At 34.4% G+C, this 17,130-nt stretch overlaps 1 protein-coding gene and 1 pseudogene across 2 annotated transcripts in view; one reads left to right on the forward strand and one right to left on the reverse strand.

Annotated features, from left to right (window-relative positions):
* LYPLAL1 (lysophospholipase like 1) overlaps positions 1 to 17,130 on the forward strand; it is a 39,141-nt gene that overhangs the window by 12,107 nt on the left and 9,904 nt on the right. For both annotated transcript variants that reach the window (XM_031935844.1, XM_031935845.1), the window contains exon 3: positions 7,358 to 7,527. In XM_031935844.1, the coding sequence (XP_031791704.1) occupies positions 7,358 to 7,527 (170 nt within the window). The remainder of the gene's footprint in view (positions 1 to 7,357; positions 7,528 to 17,130) is intronic.
* On the reverse strand, positions 14,096 to 16,751 carry LOC111537017 (annotated as a pseudogene).

A 17,130-nucleotide genomic window follows, 5' to 3' on the forward strand; every position in this document is an offset into this window, starting at 1 on the left:
TTCCCTGGTTAGTTAAAAGACTACTTAGAATCAAGCGGAGAAAACATAGACTTCTGTTTCTTGATGAAGTGTCAGACAGAGTTACACTATAAGAAGGGCATGTGGGATGGAAGGTATTACTCTGGCCAGTTACGGAAAATATAGTTCTGGGACCTATATAACCCATGGGACCCAAATAACCCATAAGTTCTGGGTCCTCATTAACCCAGGAGTTATTTAGAAATATGTTCTTTCCAGATATTTGGAGCTCTTCTAGATATTCTTATTACTGCTGATATCTAGTTTCATTTCATTATTGTTAGAGAAAATAGCCTGTATGATTTTCTTCTTTTTGATACTCATTGGGACCTTTTTATGGCTTTGCATATGGTCTATCTTTGCATATGGTCTATCTATAATAGTCACAATATGGTGACTATTATTGTGCATTTCTGTGTGTCATGTTCTATAAATGTTAATGGTTCACGGTGTTTGAAAGCATCACATAAATTGTGTATATGCTTAGTGATTACTTTTCTAAGTTGTTCTGTTAATTACCAAGGGATGGGTATTAAAATCTCTGTGATCGTAGATAGGTCTGTTTCTCCCTTTAGTTCTGTCAGTTTTCTCTTTATGTATTTTTAGGCTATATTATTAGGTGCATATTAATGTAGTATTACTGTCTTTTTATGGCTACTTTTATCTATGAAATGTTCCTTTTTAATTTGTGGTAATACTCTGTTGTGCTGTGTTTAATAAAAATATAGTATACCTCAACTTCCCTGTGCTTACTGTTTACATGACACTTTTCATCCTTTTACCTTTTGATTAGAGCTGTACAGTATGTCTTTTTCTATTCTTTTGCTTTTAACCTACCTATATCATTATATTTAAAGTGGATTTCTTATAGACAACACATAGTTGGGTTTTGTTTTCATTTTTAACCAAGCTGATAATTTGTCTTCCAAGTGATTTGTTTAAGCAATTTACATCTTGAATTTAGGTCTACTGCTTTTCATTCCTCTGTTTCCCTTTTATACTTTCTACTGAATTATTCATTTTTTAATACACCATTTTACTTTATTTTTTTCTGATTGCCATAGGGATTATGATGTACATAGCACAGATTTTTTACCTACTTAGAGTTCTTTGTTGGTTTTTTTTTTTCCTTGTAACTATATAGGTCCCTTTATCCTCATCTTGTGTATGTTATAGTTTTCATATGTGTTTTGTCTGCATACATTGAAAACTGTACCAAACAAGGTTATAATTTTTGTTTTCAACAGTCAACCATATTTTAAAGAGCTTAAGAGGAGAACAATAGTTTATTGTATTTACTCAATTGTGGTCTATTATAGCATGTAAGCGTGTTTTGATTAAATTGTGAATTACCATTTTGATTATAAGGTATCCATTTTCCTCAACTATATTTAATAGATGTTTTAAATCAGCTAAGGTAGGGGCATATTCAGTAAAACTCAGCAGTTAGTTTGCTGTGTTGATTTAGATGGAAAATACTGCTTTTTTTTTTCCCCCACTGTGGTAATTTGGACTCTTTAATTCAAGTGCCCAATAAAGATTTTTATTTCTATGACATGCTTTGGCTATATTTACAACTAGAGATTTTCTTAGTTTGTGTTTATTATCAGAATTTCCATTTAAAAATACTTTTTAACAAGCCACTTATGATTTATATGATAATATAGTTTCTTTTGGTGTTTTAAAAAATTATAAAAGTAATAAGATTTGCATAGTGCCTATACTTTTGGATTCACTGTTTTTCCACATAGAGTCCATGTTTGTATTTTTCAGTAAATATCTATTCTAAAATAAACTAGGCATTTTTTATTTAGGCATCGTAAACAATTGAATTCGTCTTTACTCCATCACTTAGGATTCCTATCTGAAGCATGATAGTAGGAGAGCCCTCTCCTGATAACGGTAGATCTGTACTACAAGTATGCTAGTAAGGAATCCTACTAAAAACAGCTACTTTGAAGAAATAATGTACTTCTTTGGTAAGTATTAGGTATGTTTAAATATGCACTAGTATGAAAAAGTTTTCCTAGGTATGGTTTTTTAAAAAAGGAACAAAACTGGACTGTTTTCTACAAATCACAGTGTAGATTTTACAAGAGTTAAAGTCAAAATATGTTTGAAGCAAAAATAATTTTAGACATGGTTATTTCTAGCTGACACAAATTATTCCCAGGTGACACAAATGATTACTGAAATTTATTCAGCAAATATTTAGCATCTATTCTATGTCAGGCTTTGTTCTTAGCACCTGGGCTATGTCTGTGGAAAGGATAAAGTCCCTGCTGTCAGTGAGCTCATGTGGAGACAGAAAATAAAGGGAAATTAAATGTAATAATTTCAAATAGTGATAAATGGTATTAAGACTGTTAAATAGAATAATGGGATAGAGAGTATATGTGTGTGTTGTGGGGTAAAAGGGAGGTATATTTTCAGTTGGAGAGTCAAAGAAGCTCCCCTGAGAAGGTGACACTTGAGCTGAGACCTAAATGAACAGTCGGAGCCCACCATGCAGAAATGTTGCAAAGAGCCCTCTAAGTAGTGGGGATATCAGATGTAAAGTCACTCAACTGATAATGAGCTTGTCCTATTTGAAGAAAAGGAAGTGACAGATGTGACTGGAACCTAGTGAATGGTACCTAGTGAATGGTGGGAGAAGTGGTATGAAATGAGGATAAAGAGGAAGACTGGTGCCAGTTTGTTAATTTAAAGGTTATAAATGACCTTTGGATTTTATGACTTTAAGGCAACACAGATCAAAAACAACTTGGTGTCAAGCTGAATGTCAACTCTTTTTTTTTAACCTTGGACATTTTATTCTAGCTTAATATTTTACCAATGTGTAATGGGTTGATTGATTGATTAACTTAGGAACCACACAGATGTTCTTTGCCAAACATATTTATTTATTGTGGTAATGTCTGAGGAGTTTTATACCAGCTAATAAAGTGATTTATTTGAGGAAGAAGGTGAATGAGTATAACATATGTGACGGTTTTTAGCTGTTTAAAAAACAAACTTTTATATTTTATTTAAATGTTATTCTAACATTTTAGGAGATTTATACATTCTTGGTTATGCTTTCTTAGCAAGAAAGTTCTAAATTATTTTTTTCTCGTTAACTTTTCTCAATTACTCTGTTTGAAGAGAATTTTAATCTTTTTAGCTACCACATTAGTAAAATACTTACATTGGGATTCTACCTCTACTGAGTGAGCATCTATCTCTAATTAAGGTATTGTCAAAAAAAGAAAAGTTAAGTGAATGTCACTTTTTTCCATTAATGGCTGAGTTCCCAGAATGATTCACATTTTAGCCTATGATATCATCCTTATTTAAGTATTTAGACAGACAAATAAACACAGAAATAGCAGCGTCAAATGAAAAGGGAAGTAGAAACAATTCAAAAGGATAACAGGCTCATTTGAATTTTAAAGTGAGTGTTGTATTTTTGATATTTTGATTTAGAACTTCACCGTGATTTTAGTGACAGTTTGACTACAATTTGGGGTTTCATTTTGTCTGACAATGACTATTTGGAAAACATCTACTCTCATTTTCAGGGATTCTGGGAGGAGGAAGGTTTGAATGCTTTGTGCCTTCTCTCCCCTTCTAATTCCAATGTATCTACCTTTCTAGAGCCACACAGCTTCTGGGGTCAGAAGGCATATGGGATTGTGGGATAATTTGTGCTCTGTAGGAGTCCTGCTATAGAGTTGGTGCAAGATTTTATCTTTTCTGCACGCGTTGAGAGCCTGGATAAAGAGCAATGAAGGAAAAGCTCAGTCTGCAAAAATCTGCCCTCCTCACAGGTTTATGTCATAAAATGTAATTCTCAGACAATAATGCAATATTAATTAGAATTCCAAAAATATTTTTTAAAGATAATTATTTGAAAGTAGTTTGAAGTTTACTAAATTTTTTGATAAATTTATTGGATAATCAAGAACAATAGATGCCTGAGTATAGCTAGGACAAGTATGAAAACACAGACTAGTAGTAATGATGGTAAGGAGAGGGGAACTTACCTTACACAACTTCAGAATATGCTCTAAAACTGCTATAATGTGATTAATGTGATATTAACTTAATAGATAGATTAGTGGAACAAAAGAGAACCTTTCTCAACTAAAGCTCTTCAGCTGAATCACAAGACACAGAAAATTATTTGAGTGACTGTTCCCCCTCCCACCGCATATATGGTATAGAACTAGCACCATTCTAGATGTGTTGGAGGGAAGTCAGTTCATTATACATAATGTATGTCTTAGGGCTTAATTCTCTCACAGAAATCAGGTTTAGAGAGACTAGATAATGCAGAACTATAAAATATGTGGCAAAGATAAAATTTCACTGTTTGCTGAGAAGGGTGTCTTCCTCCTTCCCTCCCTTTCTCTCTCTTTATTTTAATAGCACAAGCACAATTGGCTATCCCATGGAATAAAATGAATTTGAATCCTTAGGTTACTCCATGTATGAAATTCCCCCAAAATTCAAGGCTTAGATGTAAAAATGAAAACAAAAATCTTAAAAGAAAATCTGGGCTTTTACATATAAAAAAAAGTATGGGGCCAGGCACAGTGGCTCACACCTGTAATCCCAGCACTTTGGGAGGCCGAGGCGGGCGAATCACAAGGTCAGGAGATCAAGACCATCCTGGCTAACACGGTGAAACCCCGTCTCTACTAAAAATACAAAAATTTAGCCGGGCGTGGTGGCGGGCGCCTGTAGTACCAGCTACTCAGTACTGCATTCCAACCTGTGTGACAGGGCGAGAATCCGTCTCAAAAAAAGCGTATGGATTGGCAGGAGCTTCTTAAGCAAATCTGGAGACCCATAAATTTAATTAAAAAAAAAAAAGACATTATATCAAATGTGGAGTCTTTTATCCAGTTTTTTAAAAAAAAAACCTTAAATACATAATAACATAATATCAATATTCAAAATAGACTTGGAAGAAAATTCCTGAAATAAATGTAACAAATATTTGTCAATAATAGACAAGGTACTCTTTTAAACAAGAAAAAAATTGAAACCACAATAGGAAAAAATATAGCAAATGGTAACAGTCAGCAATTCCACTTATGTGGAGTTATAGAACAGACAAAAGAAATCAATATTGATAGACTCACTCAGTAGTTGCCTGGGAAGTTTACCGGAGTTGCTTGTGAAGGGGCATGATGGAATTTTCCAAGGAAAAAAGAATGTTCTGTATATCACTGTGGAGATGGTGGTTGCCTTGTAAAAGGTAATTGAACTGTACACCTAAAATGTGTGTAGTTCAATATAGTTTATATATGTAAATTATACCTCAATAAAGTTGGTTTTAAAACTTCAATTGATACTCTTAAATGGTAACATTTTAATGTATGTTAGCACCTACTGCTATTAGTGCTGTGGGCAAAAGGACATTTTTGTACCTTTCCTGCAGGAAGGTGAATTTTTACAACTTTTATGGAAGCAACTTTGAGACATCTATTAGACAAAAATTGTACCTTTTAATCCAACCTGTTTCTTCACTGTTTTCCATAGGAATAAAAGTTCTAGTACATAAAAACATGTATGCATATGTTTAATGAAGCATTGTTCTTAGTGACTAAAAACTGGGTACCAAATTAATTCCCATTATTAGAGGAATGGCTGATTAAATTGTAGAATATCCTTATCATAGGATATAATATAGCCATTAAAAGGGTAAGTTAGAACTATATCTGATGAAAGGATTTCCATGAGCTATTGTTGAAGGAAAAAAGAATGATGCACATAATAGAATCAGATAGACTACTTTATTTTTGAAAAGCTAATAGTGCTCCAAGAAATAGCCTGTAAATATCATGTTTTTATGTATAAGAATAACATTGAAGGGTATATTTCAGATCATTTACACAGTTTACTGAATGTGAAGGACAAGATTTGTGAGGGAGTTGGAGAGAAGAGGAGGAATGGAGAGATGAGTAAAAAATGAATGAGATTTACATTAAAAACATCTAAACAATGTGTGTATATATATAATTTCATATTTTAAAAATTTTATGTGTCTGCATAAACTTAGGGAAACATTAAGTTTTTATGCGCTGACTTTCAGAGGTATTCATCCTATCCATTTAAATTTTAGAAAACATGACGCAGTAATGTTTGTATGATTCTATTTGAGTAAATAAAAGATCCCCTGTATATGAATTTTTGTTAAATTTTAGTCAGCGCAACTTTCTTGTTTCCAGATTTTTTTTCGGTTTCTCTGAGAAACATTCCAAATATAACCTTCTTGATGCCCAAGCTCCTTAAGTGGATGTCTATTTTGGGGTGATATGATCAATATTGAAAAATGGTGTAATTCTGTTCCCTTCCAGCACCACCCACTAGTCCTAAAGATTGTATGCATCCCAAGGCCACTGACAATTGAATATTTCTAGCTCCTTAGATATGCTGAGGTTCTACTTGGGTTTTTCACTAGAGAAGAAGTACAAAAGCACGTTCAGGTCTCACCTGTTGTCTTTTAACCCTCTATTTTTGTTTTTCAATTTAGCTGCACATTTCATGCTTTTACTTTACTAACTTTGGTGGGTGACAGTATATAGCTAAATTTGAGATGGCAAAGTGGTGGAGGTATTGGTTTGGGAAGAATCCTGTGTCGAGTTCATCAAAGGGAAATATTGTCATTGGTTTAGAGTTCTTTCAAATTCCTATAGGCACTTTTGTCACTGGCAGTGTTTTCTTTGGCACTCTGTTTTTTCATCATTACGTGAGGAGAAAGCAGGGCATGCCAAGGGATAAGTATTATCTTCTGTGCAACTCTTCTGTTTTTCATATTTGGAAAACATTTATTCTCTGTGTTTATCTTATATATCCCCCGTGCCTCTCTGTGTTTGCCCACAGAAATCTCTAAGATTTTTTCTTGTTCCCCTTTCATTTACATCTACCGATATAGTACTTGAATACAGGACCCCCTTTACTCCGTTACAGTTTGGAATATCTTGATGGTGTGTGTGCCTGGGCACGTATGTGTGTGTATTTTTTTTTTAACCAACATAGTATCCCAGAGCCTGAATATACAATGAATGGATTAAGATTCACTGGTACAGTAACTGTTCTACCTCTTAAAAGATGGAGGGAGTAGGTAAAGATTATATGAACTAGCATTAGTAAATTTTAATGGATTAAATATAAGTATAGGATAATTAATACAATATACATGGGAGTAGTTTTAATATGCATTTAACTTATAAAACTTAGAGGAAATTGAAATCATTTATTCAAAACACTAATATTTTGAGAATTAAAGCATCAATTTTCATATTCCCTTTTCCTTTCTTTTCTTTTTTTGGGGGCGGTTGTTAAACAGATCATATACTCCTATGAAAGGAGGACTCTCCAATGTATGGTTTGACAGATTTAAAATAAGCAATGACTGCCCAGAACACCTTGAATCAATTGATGTCATGTGTCAGGTGCTTACTGATTTGATTGATGAAGAAGTAAAAAGTGGCATCAAGAAGAACAGGATATTAATAGGTAAGACCTTTAAATGTTGGTAATTTATAGCTGTTCACTTTTGTCTAATTCTATACATCAAATCTTACTTGGAACATTATTTAGAAGCACTTACATATCATTTATTGCATTCATAGTTTCAGATAAACTTTACATATTGAGGATTTCAAAGATATTAGAATTATAAACAACAGCACATGAAACTTTAATTAATTTTCTTTTTGAATAATAACAGATTTTGAGAATCTTGTGGCAGTTAAAATTTTTCTTCTAGTTTAATTTTCAGTTAAGAGATTATTCATTTCAATTTTTAAAACATTTTACTTCAGTTACCTTAAGTCTTGTGAATATATTTAAACAACTATTGCCATTATTAACATATACAGTCAGAATATACTATTAAATTTATGAAAATTATAATCTTCAGAGTTAATCTCACAAGAATAAAGTATTTATAAATTTTTGTTAGACTTGTCTTCAGCAAGCCCTGTTCCTAAGGGAATATAAGTAGCTTTATATAAGCTCTTTATTCTGCTTAATACCTTTTTCTGTTTCTGTACTTAGCATATGCATAAATTATTAAAATCTCTGTTTTTCTAATACACACAAAAGTGAGATGGGGCGTGTAGAATATGAATAGTACATGACATATTTTGGTGAAAGGATTTTATTTCCATCTGTAACTATTTAACTTATAATGGGTTATATTTAATGATGAAATTAAAAAGCAAATTAAATATCTCCATTATGTTCTAAATAACTTTAAAATGCACATTGAAATTCTTTATAGATAGAATTTGGGTAAACTAATAAACTTTCTTTGTGTTTATTGAAGTACTGAACTATCTATTGAGTCAGGAGAGACAACATGATATAATGGATAAAATCTATTCTATTCCATGTTGGTGTTAGTTTCCACTTTGTTGAAAGCAGCAAGGCCTCTAGCACCGGTAATATCGCTTTTCTGGTCCTTAGTTTCCTCGTTATGTTTAACTCTGTATTTCTATGTTTCTATGCTTAACGTTGATGTATAACTCTAATAGAGAGAAACATGGAGCAGTATAGGAGGACTAGGAAGAGCATAGGGAAGGGATGCCCAACTTAGTCTAGGGGATTATGAAGTATTTTTTAAGTCCCCACTATGTGCCACACAGTATTATAGATGTTCACAGGGACATGCAGATAAATAAAACAGGATCTATCTGCCTTACATACTTCTTACAACCTGAAATGGCCAATAAGATTCTTAAAGTGGTAACTGTAATGCCAGCCAGGCTGTGATGAGTGCTCTAATGTGGTATAACTAATAGCTTTTCAAAGCAAATGATAGTGTATATTTCTTTTATTTCCCAGGACCTATCACAATGCCTGGCACAGAGCAAATACTCAGAAAATCTATAATGAATAGCATTACCCAATCAGTAAATTGTTGATTAGTACCATAGGAATTCAGAGGAAGAAGTAGTCATATGCATCTAGGGCTATAAGAGAAAGATTTCATAGAAAGATGGCAGTGGCATTTAAGATGCAGTGGCATTTAAGATGCACAGATTATTAAAATTTTAACTATTATAGTGTAGAAGTCTAGGTATAGGGAATGTACATTAAAATAGAAGTAGACAAAGTAATGCTTTTTGTTTTTGTCTGTCTGGACATTAGTTGGCTATAACAAAGTTTGTATCTAACTAGAAAGTACCTGTTGACTCAGATAGCCACAGTAAGAGACTAGAACATGATGAAATAATGGTGACAAAAATGAGTTCAAATCTGCAGTCCACCACTTCCTAGTTGGCTCACCACTTATTACCTACATTTAATTTTTGCTACCTAATCAGTGAAGTGGAAATAATAATATAATATCTGTTTACTGAGAGATGAATAAAATATTTGGTTTATTCTAGTCTCTCAGTAAATACTCTGTTCAGTTTTTATCCTTTATGTTGTAGGTATAATAACATGTAATCATTGGTAAAGGATCATTAAATAATGTCTTCAAGTCATAGTTAATTAGAATTATACTTTGAAAAACTAATTTGGTAGAAGGGGTAAGTAAAAGGATGAGAAGTCTGACATGGAGAAACCAGTATAATATAATGAAAATCTGAAGTGGTGTGGTGGCAATAGGAAAATAAAAGATTAGGATAAGAAATTGCTTTAAAAAATAAAATTAGTCTTCGTAAGCAAAAAAAAAAAAAAAATAGATAAAAGGAGAAAATACTCTGAGTAGTACTCTTAATGAGTGTGTATTGAAGAGTTTATCACACTGAATGGTAACTGCTGTCCATTTGTCTCTTGCCCCATCCTCTCTCTTCCTTTCCCAGATCTATTACTTTATCTAGTTCATCTTTGAGTACTAGAGATACTGTGGATTTTCTGCAGTATGTTACATTTTTAAAAATCCTAGTACAACAATATCAAATCTTTTAAAAATTTTAATTTAATTTTAAGTTCCAGGATACATGTGCAGACGTGCAGGTTTGTTACATAGGTAAATGTGTCATGGTGGTTTGCTGTACCTGTCAACCCATCACCTAGGTATTAAGCTCTGTATTCATTAGTTGTTTATCCTGATGCTCTCCCTCTCACTGCCTCCCTAATAGTCCCCAGTGTGTGTTGTTTGCCTCTCTGTGTCCATGTGTTCTCATGGTATAGCTTCCAACATGAAGTGTTTGGTTTTCTGTTCCTGCGTTAGTTTGCTGAGGATAATGGCTTCCAGCTCCATCTTTGTCCCTGCAAAGGACATGATCCTGTTCCTTTTTATGTCTACATAGTATTCTATGGAGTATATGTACCACATTTTCTTAACCCAGTCTATCATTGATGGGCATTTGGATTGATTCCATGTCTACTATTGTGAATAGTGCTGCAATGGACATGTGTGTGCATGTACCTTTATAATACAATGATTTATATTCCTTTGGGTGTATACCCAGTAATGAAATTCCTGGGTCAAATGGTATTTCCGATTCTAGGTCTTTGAGGAATTGCCACACTGTCTTCCACAACGGTTGAACTAATTTACATTTTCACCAGCAGTGTAAAAGTGTTCCTGTTTCTCCACAGCCTCGCAAGCATCTTAAAAATTCAAAATACAAAAATTCTTGGATTTTTATTAATTGCCACTCTGACTGGTGTGAGATGCCATCTCATTGTGATTTTGATTTGCATCTCTCTAACGATAAGTGATGTTGAGCTTTTTTTCATGTTTTTTGGCTGCATAAGTGTCTGCTTTTGAGAAATGTCTGAAGAGTCATTTATGACAAACCCACAGCCAATATCATACTGAATGGACAAAAGCCGGAAGCATTCCCCTTGAAATCCAGCACAAGATAAGGATGCTGTCTCTCACCACTTCTATTCAACATAGTATTGGAAGTTCTGGCCGGGGCAATCAGGCAAGAAAAAGAAAGCGTATTCAAATAGGAAGAGAAGAAGTCAAACTGTATCTATTTGCAAATGACATGATCCAATATCTAGAAAACTCCATCGTTTCAGCCCCAAGGCTTCTTAAGTGGATAAGCAACTTTAGCAAAGTCTCAGGATACAAAATCAATGTGCAAAAATCACAAGCATTCCTATACACCAACAATAGGCAAGCAGAGAGCTAAATCATGAATGAACTCTCATGCACAGTTGCTACAAAGAGAATAAAATTAGGAATACAAAGGACCTCCTCAAAGAGAACTACAAACCACTGCTCAAGGAAATAAGAGAGGACATAAACAAATGGGAAAAAATATTCTACGCTCATGGATAGGAAGAATCAATATTGTGAAGTGGCCATACAACTCAAAGTGATTTATAGATTCAATGCTGTGCCCATTAAACTACCGTTGACATTCTTCACAGAATTAGAAAAAAACTGCTTTAAAATTGGAACCAAAAAAGAGCCCATAAGATAGTCCTAAGCAAAAAGGACAAAGGTGGAGTCATCATGCTACCCAACTTCAAACTATACTACAAGGCCACAGTTACCAAAACAGACACATAGACCAATGGAACAGAATAGAGATCTCAGAAATAAGACCACACATCTACCACCATCTGATCTTCAACAAACCTGACAAAAACAAGCAGTGGGGAAAGGATTCCCTGTTTAATAAATGGGCTGGGTAAACTGGTTAGCCATATGCAGAAAATAGAAACTGGACCACTTCCTTACACCTTATACAAAAACTAACTCAAGATGGAATAAAGATTGAAATCTAAAACCCAAAATTATGAAAATACTAGAAGTAAATCCAGGCAGTACCATTCACAACATAGACAAGGGCAAAGATTTTATGACGAAAATGTCAAAAGGAATCGCAACAAAAGCAGAAGTTGACAAATGGTATCTAACTAAACTAAAGAAATTCTGTACAGCAAAAGAAACTATCATCAGAGTGAACAGACAACCTACAGAATAGGAGAAAATTTTTGTAATCTGTCCATCTGACAAAAGTCCAGAATCTACAAGGAACTTAAACAAATTTACAAGAAAAAAAAAAAATTAAAAAGTGAGCAAAGTACATGAACAGACACTTCTCAAAGTAGAAACAAATCTTAAATGAAGTTAAACACACACATAAAAACAGTAGTAGGAGAGGTTACCTGTTTGAGCACCTATATTTTCTTAGAGGGAATCATGTCTTACCAGCCAGATCGCTCATAAACCTCAAAAAAAGTCACCTGGGAGAAAACTATAACACAAGACTTGATTTTGCAATGTCTGTAAGCCCCCCAAACCCCAAACTTGGAGCTCACTGAATGAAGAGAATTTGTTTTTCCATTGCTTTCTTCTTGAGAAAAGATGTATTTTGAAAATCAGTGCCTTTGATATCTTTTCAAAGTCTGACAATGTGATTGATTCAATGTGATTGATTAAATCAAGTCTCTTGTTGAATTTTTCTAATGCTCCAGGGTAGTTTTCTGATTGACAATATATACAGAAATATTTCAAAGTTCATTGTAGAAAAGCCAGCAGAAATGACAAGTCAATAATAGGCACCAAAAAAGAAAAAAAAAAAAAAAGCTGTTATTAAAAATTTTAAGTAGAATAGCTTGTACTTGTAATATATGCGTATATGTACATATTATGTATGTTATATATAATCCAGTTTTAATGGGTGATATAAAAACTATCAGAAATAGTTTTTATAGTTTAGAATTACAATTTTTAACATATAAAAACTTTACAGTAATTAAGAGTTTGTCATGACTACACATTTGATGTATTTTTTTCTCATAATGGAAATGAAATTACATTAAAGTTATTAAACAGTTATGAAAATAAATTTAACATTCACTTAAATATCTATTGCTGTTTCTTTTGGATCTTCCAGAATGATTTTTTTCTTATTCTTTACCTTGATTTTAAGGGAATTCAAGAAGATATCCATGTTTATAAAATCTAAGTTGACCATTTCTCCCCTTTTCATTCTAATGTGTGAGTTTACAGCCCAGAAATAGGTTGCTAAAGCTATGTTTTAATATTATGTGAATGCACAAAAGATGGTAAGTAAAATTAGAAGTGAACTAATTTCAAACATTTCCTGTGATATAGTTGGTGAAGTTGAAAAAAAACTACATACATATATTTTTCCTGGTTCCCGTACCCCACCAACACAAACTTGAGCTTTTCATCAGATACAGAGGTTATTCTGTTTGTGTTTTTAAATGCATTTGTCTACTTACACATGATATATAACCGTTCAAAGTATATATATCATAATACATGTGGCAACAGAAGGTCTGTAACGTGAACATATGAATGATGATTTAATTAAGCAGTTCTCTTCCCCATTTATTTCTCAATACCAAGTAGTTTGCGTACTCCAAAGTATGGTCATTCAGTGAAAAAAAGTATTTAGTATTTCTCTCTGCTAATGAGTCGGAGGTACTAATATATGTGTGAGTCCCTCGATTACCCTGTGCAAGATAAATTATTTTAGATAGGATTAGGGTATCCTAAGTTAGAAACTCCTCTTCGTATCTTTTTTATGAGGTGAAATGAGATACTGTACAGACAAGAAGTATTATTCTGTTCATGAATAATCAAACTTTCACTCAATTTTAATATTTTAGTCTATGGAAAAAAAATTTATAACACTTCTTTTTAAAATGGGGGAAAATTGTGCAAGTAAGTATGATCAAACCTCTCTTAAAGCTGGTTAATACTGATCTTTTTTTTTTCTTTTTTGGAGACGGAGTCTTGCTCTGTTGCCTGCCCAAGGTGGAGTGCAATGGCAAGATCTCTGCTCACTGCAACCTCTGCCTCCTGGGTTCAAGCAGTTCTCCTGTCACAGCCTCCCGAGTAGCTGAGACTACAGGCGCACACCACTACGCCCAGCTAATTTTTTTTGAGATGGAGTCTCACTCTGTCTCCCAGGCTGGAGTGCAGTGGTGTGATCTCCACTCACTACAAGTTCCGTCTCCCGGGTTCACGCCATTCTCCTGCCTTGGCCTCATGAATAGCTGGGACTACAGGCGCCCGCCACCACGTCCGGCTAATTTTTTGTATTTTCGTGGAGATGGGGTTTCACCATGTTGCCCAGGCTGGTCTCGAATATGAGGTCCATCTGAAGGAAAATAGCAAATTTTACTGGCTTCAGACAGGGAAGGAGCCATCATCTTTCGTCACAAGGTCAATGCCACACACTTTCATCCCAAGGATATTAGACACCTGGACAGCTAGCTACTTCCTTTGTTCACTCAGTGAGCACATTATCCCCACACCACCTAGTGAGCAGTTGCTTTGCATCCTTCCATCTATTGAACAGCGTAACACAGTGCCAACCATACAGCCTCCCATGACAATGGAACAACATATATCCTGTCGATGAAACTCTTCTAGCTTCTGGAATGGATACAGAGCTTCATGATGATTAAGATGGCTTAGATCAGCCAAATAAATGGTGCTTATCTCAAGCCAAGAAAACAGCTTTACCTCTGTGACCCCATGTATTCTTCACTACCATTGGTAACTCCAGTACTTCTGCTTCATCAATCATTTTAGCAAAATTTTTATAGCCATCATAAGAAAAAGTATCTGACAGAGGAACACCATGGCCAGCCAGCTCTTGAAATGCCCACGACTTATTAGCACATTTCAGGATGGCTTGAGATCAGTTCATCAACTGGCATTCCACCTTCTCTAGATGGTGTGAGACATTGATATCACCCAAGGGGTTGGTACTCTCACTGCCACCATGTGGGGTAAGCAGTTGATCCGTAGACCTAGTTTCCTTGCTGGATTGTTGACACCACCTCATGCATCACCACAGCCCTAAAGTCTTCTCACAGCATTTGGCCTTCAGTGCTCACAAGATCTCTTTTGGGGGTAGTGTTCCTGATGCCATGATCTGTCAAAAACCACAACTTGGCAGCCGAAAGAGGCGTCAAGTTGATCTGCTTGCTCTTCGTTGCCTGGATTATTTCCTCTTGAGTATAGTTTATCACTTGATTATGGAAGATATGATAAAGAATAGAGGAACAGCCAGATGAAGAGATGTATATGGCAAGGTCTGGAAGGTCCTGAAGACTGTCTCCCTGGAGTTGCCTCCTGGCACAAGGAGGCAGTCCACTAACCTTGAATCTCTGGATTTTCTTAAGGTCTGGGAGCCAATATGAATTTTGAATCTAAGTTTATTTCACTTTAAAGCCAACGATTTTTACATTTAGCTGAACATTTTTAAGATTCTTAATATATATTATCAAATTCCTTTCACAAAAAAATTGTACCAGTTGATACTTCCACTGCCTTTAGTAGAATTAGAACCTTATTACACTGAACAATATGGTCTTGAAAAAATTTTTCTCAGGCCGGGTGCGGTGGCTCACGTCTGTAATCCCAGCACTTTAGGAGGCCGAGGCGGGCAGATTATGAGGTCAGGAGATTGAAACCATCCTGGCTAACATCCTAGTAAAACCTCGTCTCTACTAAAGAATACAAAAAATTAGCTGGACGTAGTGGCAAGCGCCTATAGGCCTAGGCAGGAGGCAGGAGAACTGCGTGAACCCAGGAGGCGGAGGTTGCAGTGAGCCAAGATTGCGCCACTACACTCCAGCCTGGGGGACAGAGCAAGACTCCATCTCAAAAAAAAAAAAGAAAAATTTTTCTCAAGTACACAGGAAGTGGTAACTAATTTTAATTTGTGCTTAATTTGTTGTTTTCAATTCCATTATAGTTTGACATAAAAGACTTTTAAGAAAAGACTTTTTATAATTTCTTTGAAATAATTTCTGAGTTTAAGTTTTCTCATTAGAACGTGAGTGAATATGAAATAAATTTTATACTGGCTTTTCTAGTGTTGCTTTTTTTTTTTACGCTGAATTATTTGACTCATCTGGAGTTTATTTTTGTTTCTAGCATATAATGAAAGACTATTTTCTGAAGTACCAAGAGAACCTTGTTAAAATACAGTCTTACTTATAATTCTAAAGCAACAGTTGTATGGTCAGTATTTTGTTAAGCCTTTTTTGAATTTATGAGAATAAAATTTCTTTTTGGAAGATATGTTGACTATTATGAAATTATAAAATCTAAGATTTATTAATTTCATATTGTAATATATGATATACCAGATTAAAGTGGGGGTAAAAGCATTTTTTGTGAGATAAGCTAATTAATGTCTATAAAGCGTCTTTTTTCTACATTGAGATACAGAAAGAGACCACAGAAGTGCAAATGCAGTCATGTTTGTTTTTGTTAACTGTATAGTTCTTTAACCAGCCAGTGAAAATAAATCTTCACTAAGTTTTATGGAATTATACACATGCCACAAAACACACATGTTTCTTGAACTCTTATACTGTGACAAAACATTAGTCCTGTTACCCCACTTTCCATGTGCAGGATTCTTCATATACATTAGTTATTGATTCATAGAGCAAATAGTATTCAAGTCTTTTGTTGCAGTTTTTTGTTGCAGTTGTTGTTTATCTTAGTGATCCAGCTGAACTTCTCATATATGTATTCCCTGAGTTAGAAACATCATAATTACAAATGCCCTTAAGCTGACAACATACAACGTAGTTAAGAACTTGGGCTCTAGACTCAGAGTGCTGAGTTCTAGTCCTATATTCCCCAGTTTGTAGGTGTCCAGTCTCGTTATTCTCTGTGTCTTGGATGGTAGTAATAATACCTACCTTTTAGAGTTGTGAAAGTTGAACTAGTCAGTTTGTGTGAAATACTTAACAAATGTGTCTGACATGTAATGTTGAAAAAGTTTTCTTGCCATTATTATATACTTCATACCACCCATCCTGTGGGCACCTAGATAGCAAAAGGCCACACTGGAACAGTGGTACTACTTGGAGACTCACAGATAGCTCAGTTGTTTCTTCCCTACCAGCTGCTTGCTTTTTCCTCAGTGGTATATGAGCTGTGTTTCCCTCTTTTTCATTGCTCCTAGATTATTTAAACAAGAGTTGCTGTTCGGTGTTTTTCTACTAGCATTTATACTTTTGTACAGTGTCTATTAGGATACATTTAAGTTGTTAAATCAGATTTAAGTGCTCTTCAAAACATTTTAATGAAGGAGGGATTCCGTGGGAAATAAAAAATGCATTTGAGATTCCAAACAATTTTTATTAAGCACACACAACCCATAGGAATAAAGTTAGGTAATTTTTTTTTTTTTT

The sequence above is a fragment of the Piliocolobus tephrosceles genome, chromosome 1 (genome assembly GCF_002776525.5).
Source record: "Piliocolobus tephrosceles isolate RC106 chromosome 1, ASM277652v3, whole genome shotgun sequence".
Lineage (NCBI taxonomy): Eukaryota > Metazoa > Chordata > Mammalia > Primates > Cercopithecidae > Piliocolobus > Piliocolobus tephrosceles.